Source organism: Epinephelus lanceolatus, chromosome 20 (genome assembly GCF_041903045.1).
Source record: "Epinephelus lanceolatus isolate andai-2023 chromosome 20, ASM4190304v1, whole genome shotgun sequence".
Lineage (NCBI taxonomy): Eukaryota > Metazoa > Chordata > Actinopteri > Perciformes > Serranidae > Epinephelus > Epinephelus lanceolatus.
In genome coordinates this window covers 12,041,045-12,059,527 of record NC_135753.1, presented here as the reverse complement: position 1 = coordinate 12,059,527, position 18,483 = coordinate 12,041,045, and the positions used below count along the sequence as shown (strand labels likewise).

Genomic DNA, 18,483 nt, shown 5'->3' with positions numbered 1-18,483 from the left:
TAAAAGCTACTGTGCACATGTGATGGATAAGATAAGTTAATAATTGCCAGAAAAGATGTGGCAGATCATCAAGAAACATTTTATTAAATATAATAATGTGAGACTAAGTTCCTCGGGGTAGTGATAGATGATAAATTAACATGGAGACAACATATTGATTATATAAAAAGTAAAATATCAAAATCAATAGCAATCCTGTATAAATCTAAGGATATACTAAATTATAAATGGTTGTATATTATTTATTGTTCACTTATACTTCCATATATGTCGTACTGTGTAGAACTGTGGGGATCAACTTTTAAAACAGCTATCAGCTCAATAATTGTGTTACAAAAACGAGCTATTCGTCTTATCAATAAGGCTGGTTATTATGATCACACAAATCCATTGTTCATGAAGTCACATGTTTTGAAATTCAGTGATTTGGTTTATTTTAAAATAATGCAAATAATGTACAGAGTAAAAACAAAGTCACTGCCGGATACAGTACAAAGATTCTTTTCTGTGTGGGAGGGGAAATATGGTTTAAGAGATGTTTCTAAGTTTACTGTCCCAAAAGCTAAGAAGGGAATTAAAAGAAGATGTATTTCTGTTGTTGGGGTTAGATTTTGGAATGATTTAAATTTAAATTGACTTAAATTTACGAATGTGTAACTCATTGTTGATTTTTAAACAAATGGTTGTTAAGGCTTTTTGAGAGTTATAAACTGGAAGAGTTTTTTTTTCTTTTTTCTTATAAATGATGTTTGATGGGTAGCTTAATTTAGGATTTATGTAGGGTAGGCAAATATAAGCATTATGCTTCAGCCTATACCTTTTCAGTCATTACCATCATATATTAATTAGCATTTTTTGTGTGTTACCTAGAATGTTTATATTTATGATTATTATTGTTGTTGTTGTGAAAATCTGTGTATGGTCCTATGTTGTATGTGATGATGATGACTGAATAAAACATACAAAACAAAAAACAAAAAAAAAACAAACAAGTTTGACATTGTTTATTTACTTCTTTCTGTGGTCACCTCCACCTCCTGTCCAGAAGTCTCCTCTATGTCTTCATCATCACCGCCCAGTGACATCTCAGTGGGCGGAGCTTGAACTGGGGTGCTGTAAGTGGGGTCCAGCTCTGGGAGGGGCTGAAAAATTGACATAAGGTGAAAAAAAAACAAGCCTCACAAAATGTACAAATGGACGAATAAGGTTTTTTGTGTGTGCAATGACTCATATAAGACAATGCATTGTTTTTTTTATGATATATAAATTAGAAAACAACAGTAAAGTTCTTAAATGCATACTCAGAATGCAAATAATTTGCATACACATTTTGCTGGGGCTTGGTTTTAATCATTCAGCCTGTTTTTATGTGAAATATTCTACAACCATGCAGAAAATGAGACAATTAACTGGCCTGGCATGTACACATATTAGTTTGGCTTTGACTTTTGTAGCTCAGAAGAAAAGCGTAAAGTGAGTATTCGCCACAGATGGTAGGAAATGTTTTCACTCAGACCAGATCCAACTACAGTGTCAGACTGAAAGCAATATTCCACATGTTGCACCAAGCTGGCTCACAGCGCTGCATTACTTCAACATTATTTCTGCATTACTTCTACAAGATCCACTGTGGTGATGAAACATCTTGACCTCATGCCCTGGAAAAGACCGCCTCCCTGTTTATGAATGATCTATGGAAATGAGCGTCAATGAAAAGAGCCATAAATCTTTTCTTTCTCGGAGAGCGCTGGATTTGTTGAATCTGTCCTGTGGCTGTCGTGATGTGGCTGAGGAGGAAATTTCTCAGATAGCTCAGAGCTGGCCGGATAAGAGCTGTCACACATCTGGACAGCACCTCATGCTTCTACACTTCCAAATCTCAACACAGCAATGACGTACTTCATGTGCCATTAATAAAATTAGTGATGCATGATAATGGATTTTTGCCATTAATTTACAACTCATTTTGGCCACTTGTCAATGCCAATATATGCACATATTTTTTCCACTGAATTGCAGGTGTCTCTGCTGTAGTGAGATTTACACATTATAATACCTATTCTTATTTTGACAGCCGTGGTGGCAGATACAGACATAAAATATGATGCTTTTCAAAAACTTCTTCAACTTGCACATAAAACATGCCAAAACTATAAATGAATCCCACTTTAACAGGGTTGTATGATGTCCTCTCTGAGACAGTCCTGCACATAACCACAACAAGGGCAAATCTTCCACTAATTAACTTGCATAATTAAAGTGTCATTTTATCAGCCTGTCAAATCGGCAGAATTATTAATTTTAGGCCCCCATTTTAACGCCTTTATCTGCTGATACCAATGATGTGCTAATGTTATTGTGTGCATCTTAACAAAATCACAGTAAAAGTATTTCATTTGGGCAACAGAGGCCAGCAGCTGAGACAGAAAAGCTAGGTAAATAAAGCAAATCTCTCTGATCACTCCTGATAGTGCATCTTCATGTCCTTAAGCAAGGCTACAAAATCTGCAGCAGCTCCACTAACCAACAAGGCTGAGATATTTAATGCATGATAGCAAAGTTTCCCTGAGTAGAAAATCTTTAAAAGTCGAAAAAAGGGAGCTGTGAAATAGTGCCAGGAATCACACACTGCTTTTACCAAATTCAGTAATAAGAATAGTTATTAGTTGAATTTCTCTACAGGGGTAGAGTGTTTTCTTTTGTGACTGTGAATGAGTAATTTGTGGGCACAGTCACACTTTGAGTGCAGTAAAAACTAAACAACAATAAAACAAAACAGATTTTCGATGGGGTATTGTAATAAGGAAAGCAACACTTACAAATGAAAAACTGGCTTCAGTTTTGCTGTTAGAACAGAGTCAAGGAGATTACTCCTCCAGGCTTCCTTTTTACAGGATGCTGTGTTGGCCATTTTCCTGCGATTGGAGCTAGCTAAGTTACTGTATTTATCCTTAAAGCAATAATTCACTCACTGGCTTTCTTGCCAAGAGTTAGATGGGTAGATTGTATGTTAAGAAGGGCTGGGTATCAAAACTCAATACCTCTAAGGTATTGACTGAAACAACGCTGTACCAAGTAGAATCCAAACTTCTCCAAACAACGCCTGCCTTCGATCCTTTTTGTACCCAGATCCAAAAACAAATGACAATTCATATGCTTTTATAATGATCAGGATGCCTCCTGGTAGAGGTGTTCCACGCACGTCCAACAGGTAGGAGGCCCAGGGGCAGATCCAGAACAGGATGGAAGGATTCGGGGTCCCTCAGGAGGAGATGGAAAGTGTTGCTGGGGAGAGGGGCGTCTGGAATACTTTTCTCAGTTGGCTGCCCCTGTGACCCGGCTTCGGATAAGTGGTTGAAAATGGACTGATGAACTTTTATAATGTATTCATGTCAAAGTCATTTGGATAAGGACAAGTGGGGGCGGCATTTTACTCAGCCGAATGCTTCAATTTGCGATATCGAATTAAGCACTCCATTGGTCTTGGTATCATTTTACAGGTCCTGGTATTGTAATTTTTGTAACAGTACCCAGCCCATACTGTAAGTCTGTAAGTGTTTGTACCATAAATATGAAACTGGACCCAGCAGATGATTAGCTTAGCTTAGCTTAGCTTAGCTGCGCCAGTGACTCTGCTGGCTGCCTGGTTATCTCACAATGATAACAAGACTGCAGTAAGACATATTTTTAAAACTTTGGACGGAGCCACACTATCTGTTTCCCACATTTTCTTCAGTTTTCCTGCTCATCTCAGATTATTGGTACCAATCTTTTCATCCAACTCTAAAAAGTGAAAGGACAATTTCCCCATAACTATTTCTTTCAGTAAAATAATACAGTGCTGCCACTCTTCTCTTGCCCTGTTGTATTCTATTCTTCTGTATACTATTTCTTTTTCAGAGAGCACAGAGCTGGCAAAGAGCAGCACATATCACCATGCTCCAGTCTCCACCAGGCCAGTAAGGATAAGAGCTGTTTTCTTTGGTCCAAGTCCAACCCAGCTAAATGGGAAGGACGGAGGGATAGTGTGGTGTGTGCGAGAGTGTGTGTGTACGCACCATGGTGTACTCTCTCTCCTCCACAATCTTCTTCACTTCGTCTATTCTCTCCATGTCTTCATAAGCATCGTCACCGCTTCCGTATCCAGAGGCCTGGAGAGAAGCAGAGACAGAAGATGCTGCAAAACTGTGAAATGTCTATCCTCATATTAAAATATCAGCTAATCCATGATGAGGACAATACTGTGCTATAATCAATATGGATGCCCTTCCTGCATGGAATCCATGTGAATATAACTGTTCTAAAAGCTAAAATAAAAGACAGATCAATGCCAGGGAAATCAGCTAATTAGTTCTCACTGATTCCACTTGGAGTGATTGTTGTCTGGTAAAATTTGTCAGATGTCCGTTGTCTTAATGATCATGCTAATTTAAATGTGTTGTGAATACTCAGCATTATAGTAATATATAACTTAAGTAACTAAATGCACACAACACCACATTTTGGAATCAGGCTGCAGGGATCTTCTCCCATTGAACCACATTAGTGACTTTGGGCACTGATTTGACTGTAGTATTTTTTAACATGGACCCAATTTTTCCCATGTTTTGTGTCAAAGTGACTAATGGGAACAATAATTTTGAAAATTGGTCCATTATTGAGAGAAAGCACTGCAGACAGCAGCGGTGATACAGGCTGTGATATAATGCAAGTCCACTAAAGGTGTTCGTTTTGCCACTGACAAACTCAGATTATGAGTGTCTGACAAATGGACATAGTAGTGTTTTTTCACGCTTTTCACTTGTTCAGATCTATTTTGTGTTCCAGGTCTTGCAAATCTCACAAGAGGTGACTTGTTGCAGGAAGAAAACAGTGGAAATGCATGTGAGAGTTGGAGAGTAGAGTGCAGGTAATAGTTTGTTTTGTTCGAGTATAGGAAACGTATCTTCAGGCCTGTGCACAACAAGTCCTTATTTTTTGTCCTAAATTGTCGCATGTTTAAAAATAAACATTTTTCTTGTCTGTCAAAAGCCTTCAGAGAGTTGTTTGACTGAGAGACAGTGAAGAAAATGTGCCGTTACGGACTGCGGGACATAAGAAAGAAAAATGGGGGAGGTTAGTCGAATGGAGAGAAGCAAGGGAGCAATACAATGACAATAAAGCTGCTTCTTCTAAAAGTGTCTTTCCATTTTGTCTCATATTGGGAATTTTCAAAATAAATAAATAAATAAAATGCATCAGACGTTGTGTCACAATTTTTGTCAGATGATAGATTCATAATTTCAGATGAAAAATAAGGACTTGCGAAGGTGTGCAAAGGTCTTTACTCTTATCTAAAAGATTTTCAAAGTCATGGCTGAATATTTAGCTGATTTCAACTTCTTGTTCCATTCCTTAGCAAGACTTGGACACACATAAAACACACAGAAAAACATTTGATTTCTCAGTGGAATTCTTTCCATAATGTTGTCAGACAGTCATAATAACAATCTGAACCTGTTAGTGGCAAAAACAAACACCTTTAATGGATGTAAATTGAGGGGATGCACCCAAGTGGTTTCATTTTAGCCTGTTTCACTGCTGTAGACTGCAGCACTCACACTCAATACTGGACCAATTTCAAAATGTGTTTTACCACAAGCCACTTAGACCCCAAAACATGGGGAAAAAAGGGCCCAGGTTGAAAAATACCAGAGTTCCCCTTTAGGGCCAGCTCACAAATGTGTATAGACAGGGCTGTCCACATACTTTTGTCCATATGACAAACATATGTGGACTGTAGTGCACTTTTTTGACCAGTAGAGGGAGAAATAGTTCCATGTTTGGGCTGCTGCTGCTGTGTGCTCTGACAGAAGAACTTCTTTCAGACTGTTTGGGTGTGTGTGTGTGTGTGTGTGTGTGTGTGTGTGTGTGTGTGTGTGTGTTTTCGTGCACACACTCACATAAGGATCGTCCTCCTCGCATTGGTCATCTGGGGCCGTGGGATCAGACTTGAGCACCAGCTGCTGGATGGAGCCCTGGAGAGAGGGGAAAGAGGAGTGGAAGAAGAAGAGAGTCGGTGTTATGTTGCGTGGTAATTTTGTTCATCCTGTGTCATTAAATTTTATTAAAGCTTAGCGCACATTTCCCACACAGCAGCGTACTTCCTCTGTCTTCCAGCAGAGCACTTTATCCATCTCCCCCTCCCTTGTTATCCAGCACATACACAACTGCACACAGTAACACACACACTCAAATGGACGCTCGCACACATCTGGAAATGAAACAGGTGTCTCATGCTCATCCAAACTGTCCGCCCTCCAAAGACAATTTTCACATCAATGTTACAGCACCACATCACAGCATGGATCTCTGTGCAAATTCACGTTTCATCATGTTTTCATCACTTTAGCTGAAAAAGTTTCATCAGCATTTGTACCAATATCTGAATAACACATTTTAACTGTGTGTTTTGGACTCAAATCAGCAACAGGCTTTAAATACGTCATCATATATACTTTGGGTCATCTTTCATTTCATTTTGTCATTTTATCTCCTCATCTTGATACTAATTTGGCTTTGTAGTGTAGTACAGTATACTCAGTATCCAAAAAAAATAAAGACCACTGTGGAGAAATGTTGGGACAATCTCTGAGCCTGGTAACAGCTGCTGGACTTCATGTTCATGGCTCAGCAAGGAGCTGTATTAGAGTTCACACTCTGACACTGTAAAGGTTTGCCAGCGTTGAAGCACTGATGTCTGTTTTGTAAGCTTACAGAAGACAACAATAATGAGTGCATGCTCCTTTATACAGAGGCTGTAACTGCATCACAAAAATGTTTGACCTTGTTACAAGAAGTTTATGTTGGTTCCTATTTCAGTTTTATCTGCATGTTTCTAGAACCATCCCTGCATTTTCCTTGGCCTGCTACGATTTCAAGTTCTTAAAGTTGTAAGGTCGTTGAACCTTATTATGCCCACATATCAGCACAAAATAAGAATCAGGAGAATCAAGACGGCACTGCAGTGGGCTATTACTGCTTCAAAATAAAACTATATCAATATATAAAACAATATGTAAGAGGCTGGCCTTCCTGACACCACCTAGTACAAATAAATTGCTTCAAAATAATCCATCAATAAGCCTAAATAAAACAATATAGGACTGGCCTGCCTAACAATATGAGATGATGACAGACTTGAAAGGAAAAAAAACATGTTTAAATTGCATATGAATGGGATTTAAAAGGCCAAATTGAGGTGCTCACTCACCAAACTATGGCTTTGTAACAGACTAGTCCAGCTTATTTGACCTGTATCACTAAAGCTGGAGTTTCACCTCATGAGGAGTCTCTCAAATTCAGACAACCTGTTCCTCCGTGGAGGCTGTTGTTGGCAGGTTTGTGATTTTTTTCCATCTGCCCATTAAGCAGATAATTGATCAACTTAAGTTACACAAGTGGGCGGCACGGTGGGGCAGGGGTTAGCATTGTTGCCTCACAGCAAGAGGGATCCTGGTTTGAACCCCAGGGTGAGGGAGCACTTCTGTGAGTTCGTATGTTCTCCCCGTGTCAGTGTGGGTTTTCTGCAGGTACTCCGGCTTCCTCCCACAGTCTAAAGACATGCAGGCTAGATTAATTGGTGTCTCTAAATTCCCGAGAAGTATGAATGTAAGCATGAATAGCTGTCTGTCTCTATGTGTGCACATGACCTCTAACAGGATAAGCGGTTACCAAAAATGAATAAATGAATGAAACACAAGTAACAGCAGAATCGTTCAATGAGTAGCTGCAATGTGATTACTGAAATAAGGAACAGTAAGGTGTTAGATGACTGTGGTGGAGACAAATGTAATGTGATCACAGTGACACATTACCCCCAGCACTGAGCATCAGGTTATCACTACACAAGTGTTAATATACCCAGTGTATCCCAGTTAAATACCGTAACAAATGCCCTGTGACCACGCAAAAGTCTGGCAGCTCTGTTCACTAGTGTCACTATTCTGACAAGCTATCACAAGAGTTTTAAACCCTTTTTAGTGGGAACGTCTGATGTATGCAACCGTTGTTTGCCAATGATAAAAGAGTCCCACTTCATCTGAAGGAGGAAGATATGCTTTCCAATTATTTAGTGCATGCACGAGTGTGTGCACACATGCATCTGGTAGATTAGATCTGAGAGGCAGTGGGCCTGTCCTCTTATTAGATCAGTAAAGACTTGCTACAGGCAATTTCAGCCAAGTTTGTTGATATTCAGTTCAAGCCAGAGGACAAACACCTGTTTTTAATGGAAGGAAGCACGGCCTGTGAAATGTAATGGTGAAGGAGTGAGAAATAGAGATGGAGGGGGAGAATAGAGAGCAAGAGACCGAATGGGTGGATGTGAGTTAAGGGGTTGCAACCAAATCAGATACATCTGTTTGTGCAGTAAACAACACATCAGAAGTAAACAGAAAATGTGCCACGCAATTGTTTCCGCTTCCTTCAATCATTTTAGTGTGTGAGTTCCTGTGGGTGAACAGTTTCAGATGGTCACTGTGCAAAACTTTTTAATTACATAAATGTAAACTCTTGAAGGGAGTGTGAGGGTTTGTCAGTGCCAGGCTGCTGAGTGACACATTTATAGTTGCATCATAAAAAGCTTGCTAAGACACACAAATGAGCCTGTAACACAGATGACTGCATCCAAACACTCTCTTGGAAGTCTCTTGATACAAAACAGAGACTCACCAACACACGTAATGACGGTTAGCAGGAGATCTATAATCTGACCTGACCTACAATTTGGGAATAAACTAGTAGTAGTTTGCTTCATACACAAGTGGTTTGGCTTCAACGGTCACACCACATGTGGTGTTATCTTCTACTAATCAGCAGGTTCGGTTTACCAGATGTGGAGTGGATCTGTTCTGCTACAAAGCTACCCCATTTGATAGATAAGGTTATAACTGTCAGAGGGCTTACTGCAGCTCTGTTAGAGTCTCAGTTTCTGGACATGAGACCACACAATCGGTCTGTCAAGCAAAAGAGGGCCAGTCATGTTTCGTGGGAATCTGGAGCCACACTGATGACTCTGGTATTTGTTTAGACTGCTCTCAATTAGTGGTCAGAATCTCCAGGCACCTCATGTTTCAATTCAGATTCAGAGGGCTGCGAAAAAATTATCGATGCATCTTTGCACATCAAAACGTTTGACTTCTATACGTGATTTATGTTTTTCTCACTGTGTGATTATCCTCCTTGCCGCCGAAAAGAACTGGCTGGCCATCATAGATGATATTGAGGTGACGGAGAAGCTTACATACAGGATACAGATGAATGAAGGTCAATTTGAAAAAGATTGGGAAACTGGTTAACTTATACAACGAAAAGACAACAATACAGCCAATACAGCTGTCTAAGTAGAAGTTGGACTCGTCTACTCCCGCAGGCTCTGTTCATCTTTTGTTATGTTCTTAAGGTTTTATATTCTATGCATATAGTCGAGCACTTTCCGCTGATTTCTTTTAGATTTCCCACCTACATGAGGTATTTCCATAACTTCAAAAAGTTATAAAGTAAAGGAAGGAAAGAAAATAGAAACCATAGGATGAGGTAAACCACAACCAGAACAATTTATTTGGTTTAAATGTTGAGAAGCACATTTTCTTTCTATTTACCCTGGATTTTAACATCCTAGAAGAGAAACAAAGTGGTTTCTAGTTTGTTTGGGAACTCTGACCTGGCCAGTGTAAACCTCTACTTCATACATGCTACTGGAGTTTTGTTTTCAACATTGGACTAAATGGGATCTGTTTCTCTGGAAGACTGTACTGTATATATGTGGACTAACCAACAAAAAGTAGGATAAAAATAGCAAATTTGTAATGATCGACAATTAAAATAAACAAATTTACTTGCATACAGTGTGGCTCTTGTCCAAGTCCTTTTTCCCCTTCAACTATAGAGAAGCTAAAATGCTTCCAAAGCCTAGCTTATAAGCCATGAGGTATTGCTCAGCTTGTATTTATCTGCAGTTGCTCATGCTCAGCCATCCTCACCAAAACTCAAGCAGCAGCCTGACTTAGAAAGTATACACGATGCACATATTTTACGTCCGTTACATTTCACCATCCAATTGGTTCAGCCGAAAGGAACATACAGCCGGGTCTCACAAAATTATTACGAAGCAATCAAAAAATGTCAGGAATTGGATTTTCAAGCGAAGGTTTTCAAGAAACAATCAGATGCACCTAAGAAGTGATTTTTCCCCCACCTCTGGTATAAATTTGGTAAATAAAGTTGCATTTGTGTAGCACTGGCAGCCGAGGCTATCACACAAGGTGCCACCTGCTCATCAGTTAAGCATACGCAATTTCATGTTCAGTATCTTGCCCAAGGAAACTTCAATGTGCTGACTGAAGAATCAGTGTCAAACTGCTGATCTTCTGGTTTATAGATGACCTTCTACACCTCCTGAGCCACAACTTCCTTTCATAAAGTGACCTTTGTGGGGAAAAAGTGACACAACACAACTGAGCTCCAGTGGTGGATGAGGTATACCCAGAAGCCACACTTTACTTTGTTTCATTACACCTCTGCTGAGCTCTACTTGATGGCAGTCTTGGATATGAGTGAAGATTGTTGGTGTGTGTTCTGCATTCTGGTCAGTGTCCACAGGCCGGTACTCAGGAGTTTTTGAGATGTCAGGGATGGCTCAGAAAAAAGGTTAAGTACTTCTAAGGTGCCGCTCTGCGTCTGCAGCTGCTGGCTGGCACCATGCTGAGGAAAATGTTGTTGCCAAAGCAACACGAAGCAGGTCACTCTAGCTGCTGCTGCTGGCTTTGTGTATGTGTGTGTTTCTTTATGCCACAAGGTGTCACAGGTTAATTTGATTACAACAGAGAGTAGCATGCCTTGTGAGCTGTAAAGTGATAATATTAGATAACTATTATTTTATTAACTAAGCGTTTTAAAGACTGTTATTCAGAGCAGTCAGACATCAGCATATTTTCAGTGTTCACTCCAACATTAACATTGAACAAAGCTGATGTTTGAACTGAACTTTAATTGGCAACTCTGCAAAATAGTCAAAATATGCCCATCTGAAAAGCCAAAAACAAGACTTCTGCACCTGCAACAGGACAATCCAACTTTTTTTGGCAGGATACGAAAGCAAGTTGCAGTTATCATATCTGCATCCAGCATTTATATAACTCAATAGCTGCATGCTTAAATTCGCCAGAAAAACTCAACACACGTGCACACAACTTGAATATAATCATATCTGACAGTGTTTTTCCTCAATGTTATGGGTCGTAAAACACAGTCAGTTGCTCGTGGAGAATCAGAAAACTCAAGAAACAGTCTGCACACCCCCTCTTTCTCTCTGCTTCTACAGTAAATTCACACAGACACGCACAGACAGTGCCAGCCACACACAAACATTTTCCAACACTCAGCATGGGGTGTGTTTCAGTGACACCAAGGAAAGCAAAAATATGAGTGAACAAGTCAGTGTCGGAGAAGATATTTTAGTATGTTTGTTTGCATGTGTGTTCATGTGAAGCTGTGTTTGAGTGTACTGCTGCAGAGAGCTACTGCTGCTGCGTGGCTGTTATTGCTCTCCCTGGGAAGACATGGAAGATCTCCGACGGAGCTGCCAGTTCAAACACAGAACAGCTGGAACTCGACAGTCAGTACGGGTCCTCTTTGTCTGAGAGGGGAGGAAAGACTGTGTGAAGAGAGAGAAGGGAGTAGGGAAAGAGATGGAGCTTTTGGCAAGAGATAGGAAAGAAAAGGCTGTGGAGGGCCTCTGGGTGATGTCTTACAGCTCATGATGGCCATACTGGAGCTTTAACTCTTGAGCAGTGTTGACCTCATAGGGTTTTCTGCCGCACAGGAGAGGTACCCTTGTGATTTTCTGCTGTTGCATGCAGGTGTGAGGGCTATCCCTTGATCCATGGTGTCATTTTTAATGTCTTTTGTATCATGTCAGCTCAAAATACTTGTTTCTGATGGCTGGCAGGTGTCTGAACCAGTCACCAGACATCTTTCATTTTCTGATAACTGGACACCAAGGACTGTATTCACAAAGCATCCTGAGGCTTGAAGTAGCTCTTAAAGGAATACTTTATCTGCCAAACAACCACTTGTATAGTAATTACTCACCCCATATAACCTTGAACTTGGGAGGAAAACTGTTTTTCTTGTATGCCTCTGGTGAAAGGAGAATCCAAAAGCAGAGAATATTCTTGATGAAATGAAGTCATAGGGGTCCGCTTCAACAATAGCAAAACTGCAGCGGTCGACCAGCAGCTCTTGTGATCAACACGTAAAAATGTCTTTGTCAATTGAGAGTAAAAAGACAATAAAAATAAGTTTCCCTTTCAGTTCAGTTTGAAATAGTAAGGTCATAGCAAAAATGCATGTGTTAAGGAAGTACTGAGCATATGTCTAGATAAATGAGCCTTTGATTATACTGCACAAGTTGTATAAGAGTTTGTAAATGTTGATTTTTGTATCGTTTTACTGCTATTAAGGACAGACCCCATTTACTCCAATTCATCTAGAATTTCTCCTTTTTTGGATTCTTCATTCACCATGGAGGCAAACAAGAAAAAAAAAGTTTTCTTCACAACAACAGAGAACACAACAGAACACAAGGTGAGTTATTGATACATAAATAGTAATTTTCTGGATGAAGTCCTTCTTTAACTGGTTGAGTTTGGAGTCCTAAAGTAAGTAACACATCAGTCCTATCTTAAAAAAATCACAAAGTATTTTAGCACTTAAAGTCGCTCCTCAGTCTGAGAGAAATTTGAGGTAGTCCAGAGAAATTGCTCACAGTTGCTGCAGGTAATGAGTGCTTTGGAAAAATGATGATAATTAACTTTTTAAAGCATGATTTGATGCTTTGATGCCAGAGCCAGCAGGTGATTGAAAACTGAAAAAACTGCCCACTATTCCTTTAATGCTGTGAGTTTTTACTTATGAAGGCTTTATTTCAAATAAATTGGTATCTCAGCAAAGATCCAACAAAAGATATTTTTCCCATGGGGCTTTGACAGAATGCCAGTGGCTAAGACTCATGGGATAAAATAATATTAAATCCAAGTTAATTAGAATTTTACTTAATTTAATTATAGTACTATAGGAAATAAAAACTTCCTGTCGTCTTTATTATTTGTCCAGCATCCCTGCTACCCCACCAAGCAAATAAAAAGTCAATAAAAGTCATTCTTTGGAGTCAGTCAAAACAAACGCTCCAAGATAAAATTAAACCTTTCTGTGCATGCATTTATCACTTTTGTTCTATCAGGTAAAGATATAATGTGAACGGAATCATTTTAAAATGACCAGTGATTTTGGTCTGAAATGAAACTCAAGCTCTTCCTGATGTAAACACCCACGTCAGAGTTGGTTTTCAACTACAGTAGGCACAGAGACCTTTTTCATAAATTGCTCCAGCAACAAAATGGGGAAAATTCCTGAATAAACACACTTTCCTCACCTCCCTGGCTCGTTGGATTTCTTTGAAACTCTCCTCAGATTTCTCTAATAAAACCTTAATGAGAGGGAAAAAGCAATAAGAACTTCTTTCCACTGTCTTGGAAACTAAACTTCTTGTAGTTTGTCCTGACATGAAGTTGTATAACAGCAGATCAGGAGGAAAAGAGGAGTTTTTAAGGTCACAGGTCATGTATTTTTCTAGTTTAGCCACTGGCCACTAGCTGATTTATTCAGAGAAAGAATTAGTTGCATGCTTTATAATATGTGCTTAGCTCTTCTCTTTTTAACACTTTATATTCTCACAATGCTTTGGACACGTTTCAGATTTAACATCTTGATAAAATTGAAAATTCAGATACATTCTTTGGCTCATATAAATACCAACTCATGCATATAGCACATAAATGAGTGGTATTCCCATTACACTGAACTATTTTCTCCTCATCATCCCTCCTGTTACACTGAGGCAAACAGAGCAAATCGGAGATGATTGGGAGGAAAGTGCTGAAGCATTTACTGGTTTATTTTTTATTTACAAGAGCACTGAGAGCAGAATGCAGCATCGCATGTGATACTACCTCTTCGCCTGGATGTGATTTCTCAGCACTTCTCTGTCACACACCCTCATTATCACCACACAGGGATATTTTTAACAACTGCATTAACTATAACCTCCACCCTCGCACCCTTACTACTGTATTGTTTGATTCGCCTCTTTCAAATTAAAGAATTGGCGCTCACAGTGTAAGTCATCCAAGATGAGAGACTCGGATGAGAGATCAGCTGTGTTCCAAAAATGTAAATCACATACAGCTTGTCATTTATGAGCTCTCACAGGATAAAGCAGTGCTCATAAACACATGTGGTCATTCATTCCTTGTCTCCTGTGGCGGTCATAAAGCTGCCAACAAAGACTATTGTGCTCATGTCTCAAATGTAAACTAGGCAACCGCCCAAACGCCACGTTTGTTTCTGCGACTGGCGATGGATTTGACATCTATTCCCAAACCATCGATCCAAACCCAACTGACATTAGGAATGCAAGCTCTCGTGCAGGGCTGATAGCCGAGAAGCAGAACAGGAAAATTATAAAGTGCTCTTGATGCGAGAGGGGATCATGTGCACAGATGCAAAGGAGTTAAGTGCAGCAGTCCCATCCAGACTCACCACAAACCTCGCCAGGCCAGTACCCCCAGCGTTCCCCACGAAGATCCCTGAGCTGGCCTCGAAGGTCAGAGGCTGAGGGCTCCTGGAGAAGGCAACCCGGTGGTATTCCTCACAGTCCATGTAGAGACGCACCTGAGGTCACAAGAGCACACACACTTAGTTATTTCCAGCTACTGATAACATCAGGATCTGTGGAAGAGACTTTAGTCTCCACAGTTAAATATAAAGTGAGATATGATCTAAGCTTAGCTTGATTTTATGACAACATCCTCACATAATAAATATACAACTGTCAAAGATAAAAGAGCCACATGTGGCCTATTTAATAGTCCTGTGTAGGATTCTCCTACTACACACAGACCCAAAACCCACATCAGAATACTGTTACAGGATATGCCTGGTGACATTTTGTTTTAAGTAAATTTAACCCAAAAACAAATACTGTATGTGCAGCCAAAGCCTGATTAACACATCTTACTGGTGCCATAGAGCTTTGTTACTGCCCAAAAACTATCAAAAACACACATCCATAAGCCATATTGCTGCACTGGCTGACATGTTCCTTCATTACAGTGCACAGACATTGTAGTTCAGTTTAGGTCAGTCCTACTTTCACCGCCCTGCTGCTGCAAATACTCCTTAGTGTACTAAATTGGCTGAAAGAAGTGGAAATAAAATATACTATCTGCACCTGTTTGCTGTTGACAACAGTGTCTGGCTGTTTTTAGCATGTTGGAAACATGACAGCATTATTATTATTTATTTATTATTATTTGCATGGATCATAATGCTTGTGCCCCAATAGAATTTCCATAAACATGTATTAACGGTAGTACCACAGTTTCCTTAAATTCTGTTGTTGCGTGCAAAGAAGATTTTTCCACTGTGAGAAACTGAAAACTTTAAAGGTTCTGTATGCTGCATTCAGAGCATTAATATACTGTACCAACAAACCACTCTTTGCTTTGTAAACTTACAGTGGAGTAATGACATCCTGAGCCAGCCCTGTCTCCTAGAAATTACATTAATATACAGCTAATTTGAAACAGCATATAGGTTTTGAGGGAAATGTAATGCGGAGCAAATGATGTTTTCTATTAACATAATGAGGAAATTTTGCTAATTAACGTACTGGCAATGGCCAAAAAATTCACTGACATGCAATATCCTTATTTTCTAACAATTTTAGTGCAGAAATAAGTAGATCCAGCCTGTTTTGTTCTAAAATAATTATTGTTATAATTTGTCAATGTCAAAATGACACACATAGAATCCATACTCAAACAAAGTAATCGAGCACAGCACACCCACCTCTGCTCCCTGTGCCGTCAGGGTAAACCTCGCCCATCTCCCTGTCAGGTCTCCCATTTTGAAGGAAGCTGCTTCCTGTGTCCCACCTCTCGTTCCTGGGTCGGTGTAGTACAATATGACTCTCTGGGAACCATCCTCCACCTCAGACAATGCTACACCTAGGTGTACAATCTTACAAAAAGTGAAAGTAGAAAATCATTTACTTTCTGTTGTGTATGTGGCAGAAAAGTTTGTGCTATAGAGGAGTGGGGGAAAAAGGGTTTACGTTGTTTACCTTTTGGTAAGCATCTGTAATGGCGAACAGCACACCACCACGCCGTGTGGTGGGTTTAGCTGTGACCGTGATGGCAAAGTCATAGTAGAATGGGTCGGGGATGAATGACTTTGTAAGGCGTCCCACGTTGGCATCCGGGCCGAAGCTGTAGGCGGGGTAACCCTCGAAACCTGTGACAAAGGAGACGGAGGGAGGAAGGGGGACGCCGATCAACTCAGTCAGGTCCAAGGCTCCCTGAGAACCACGGTCTGCAAAAAAATAAACACGGAAACCGTGTTAGTGGAGGGGAAAATAAAATAAATATCTCATGCAGCCAAGTGAATCAGAGAGTGCATCACTGGCCTACTGACACCTTTACCAAACAAAATAAACTGAGCTGCAAAACTCATCAAACAGACTGATTGCTGCCATATGACCATATGGAAACAACATGGTGTCGACGGGTTAACTGAACTCCATCAGAGCAGAACATGGCATTTCATGCATTTGCTTTCTATTAGTGCCAAGAGCCTCTTTTATCTCAATCACTGCAATTAGTGTATCAATGATGTATGACAAATCCTGTTTGTCTGGGAGCACATGCACCCAGGGCTCCCCATCGTCTTTAGTAATCTTCTCAAGTGAAGCAAAAATCCTTTAATTTCTGAATAATGAATTATGAATGAACACCCTTTTCTAACCACACTGTAGTAAATTACAATAGGCCTACATATCCAGGTTCCAAGGTTTGTACTTCGCAAAGGACAAAGAAAAGGAGCCCTCAATGGGCTGCAAAAGCCTCAGGTCTGCAATGTGTCAGTTTGTTTGTGGCAATTTCCAACATTGGAGAAGCAGGCAGGAATACCGCCTGAAAGCAATGTATTGTTGTAGATAGGGGCAGAAGCAAAACGTATTTTAGCAACTTAAAAAAACAACAACAACAATATCAATTGAAGTGTACATTATATCAACAATATTTCCACCGCTTTACCTTGCCATCACACAGCCCGTTCCAACGGGGTAGTTAAACGATTATATCGCTCTCCTCAAAGCCACCGGACTCATTGACAAAAACAGTAATTTACCAGGTGTTGCTGGTCTACTGCTGCCTCAATCATAGTTTGTTGGTGTTATTATGTGACTTTGGTGAATCTGAGCTAACCTTCTAAAACACCAAAGTCACACAATAATACAAACTAACTAACTGATCAAGGGAGCAGTAGATCAGCAACTCCTGTGTTCAGCAAGGTAAAACTACTCATTTTTTCAATGGAGTCTAGCTTTGAAGGGAGCATAGATAAGTTTTACTTTCAATTCAGTTCTTCTTCGGAAAGGGCTGTTTGACGATAAGATAAAGCGGTGAAAATCTTTTGAATATAGCTGTTTTTGATTTTTTTTTTTTGTTTTTTGTTTTTTTTTTATTTTTAGGTGGGCCGTTTTTTTAGTGGTTAAAATACAATTTGCTGCTGCCACCCCCCCCCCCCCCCCCCCCCCGTAGATTGCTTAGCTGCTATGGTGGCACTTTAGCCTGCTTCTCCAAACTTTTAATACAAATAAGTACCTCTTACAACCCCACTTAAAAAATTTCAAGCTGTTCCTTTAAGGGTGTTTTAAATTGATTTTCGTTTCGAAATTTGTGCTTATACAAACTGATTTGATACACAGTAAACCTAAAGCCAGGCAGCAGCAGCCCCAGTTGGTATCTATGGCTAGACAAAACATAATAAGGCCTCCAGCTATGCGCAGTGTGCTGTGTGCTCTGTGTTTGATGGATACTTGAAGGTGACAGAGTACACAATCCGTAGGGAGGCAGGGGTCGACCTACAGCTCATTTTTGCCCCGGGGCCCCCTAGTGGGTTAATCTAGCCATGGGTCAGAGGAATGATATGTTATCCTAGAAATTAAAGCATTCCACAGTTCACACAGTGTGGGACATCCAGTCATCTCATGATTTATCTTTTCTTTTGCTATGAGACTGTAAAAATAAATGTAGGAAAGTTGCTGAGGTAAATGGATACATATTTTATGACATTATGAACCGTTCCTAATATATATATTTTATTCATATTAATTTTACTTTGAACATGGAGTTAGAGTTTACAGTCAAGGTCAGCTGTGAACCAAGAGCACTCTGGATCATTTTGAGGTTGCAGCAATCCTCCTTGCTGTCTTAAGATATTTTGAAGTTTGACAACATGTCAGATACACCCCATAAAGTTTGCCAAGAGGGTAAGAAGGGGTCTTCCATCTGTTTAAAGCCCCCACCCATGTCATCTTAC

At 39.9% G+C, this 18,483-nt stretch overlaps 1 protein-coding gene across 5 annotated transcripts in view; it reads right to left on the bottom strand.

Annotated features, from left to right (window-relative positions):
- The window catches only part of LOC117264829 (collagen alpha-1(XV) chain-like), a 94,451-nt gene that overhangs the window by 24,941 nt on the left and 51,027 nt on the right, over nt 1-18,483 (bottom strand). For 4 of the 5 annotated variants that reach the window (XM_078162584.1, XM_078162585.1, XM_033639111.2 and 1 more), the window contains exons 3-8: nt 16,226-16,473; nt 15,952-16,122; nt 14,641-14,772; nt 5,943-6,017; nt 4,059-4,151; nt 1,013-1,142 (exon numbers count right to left, since the gene is read on the bottom strand). In XM_078162584.1, the coding sequence (XP_078018710.1) occupies nt 1,013-1,142; nt 4,059-4,151; nt 5,943-6,017; nt 14,641-14,772; nt 15,952-16,122; nt 16,226-16,473 (849 nt within the window). The remainder of the gene's footprint in view (nt 1-1,012; nt 1,143-4,058; nt 4,152-5,942; nt 6,018-14,640; nt 14,773-15,951; nt 16,123-16,225; nt 16,474-18,483) is intronic. The other variant, XM_078162586.1, reaches the window with a different exon arrangement.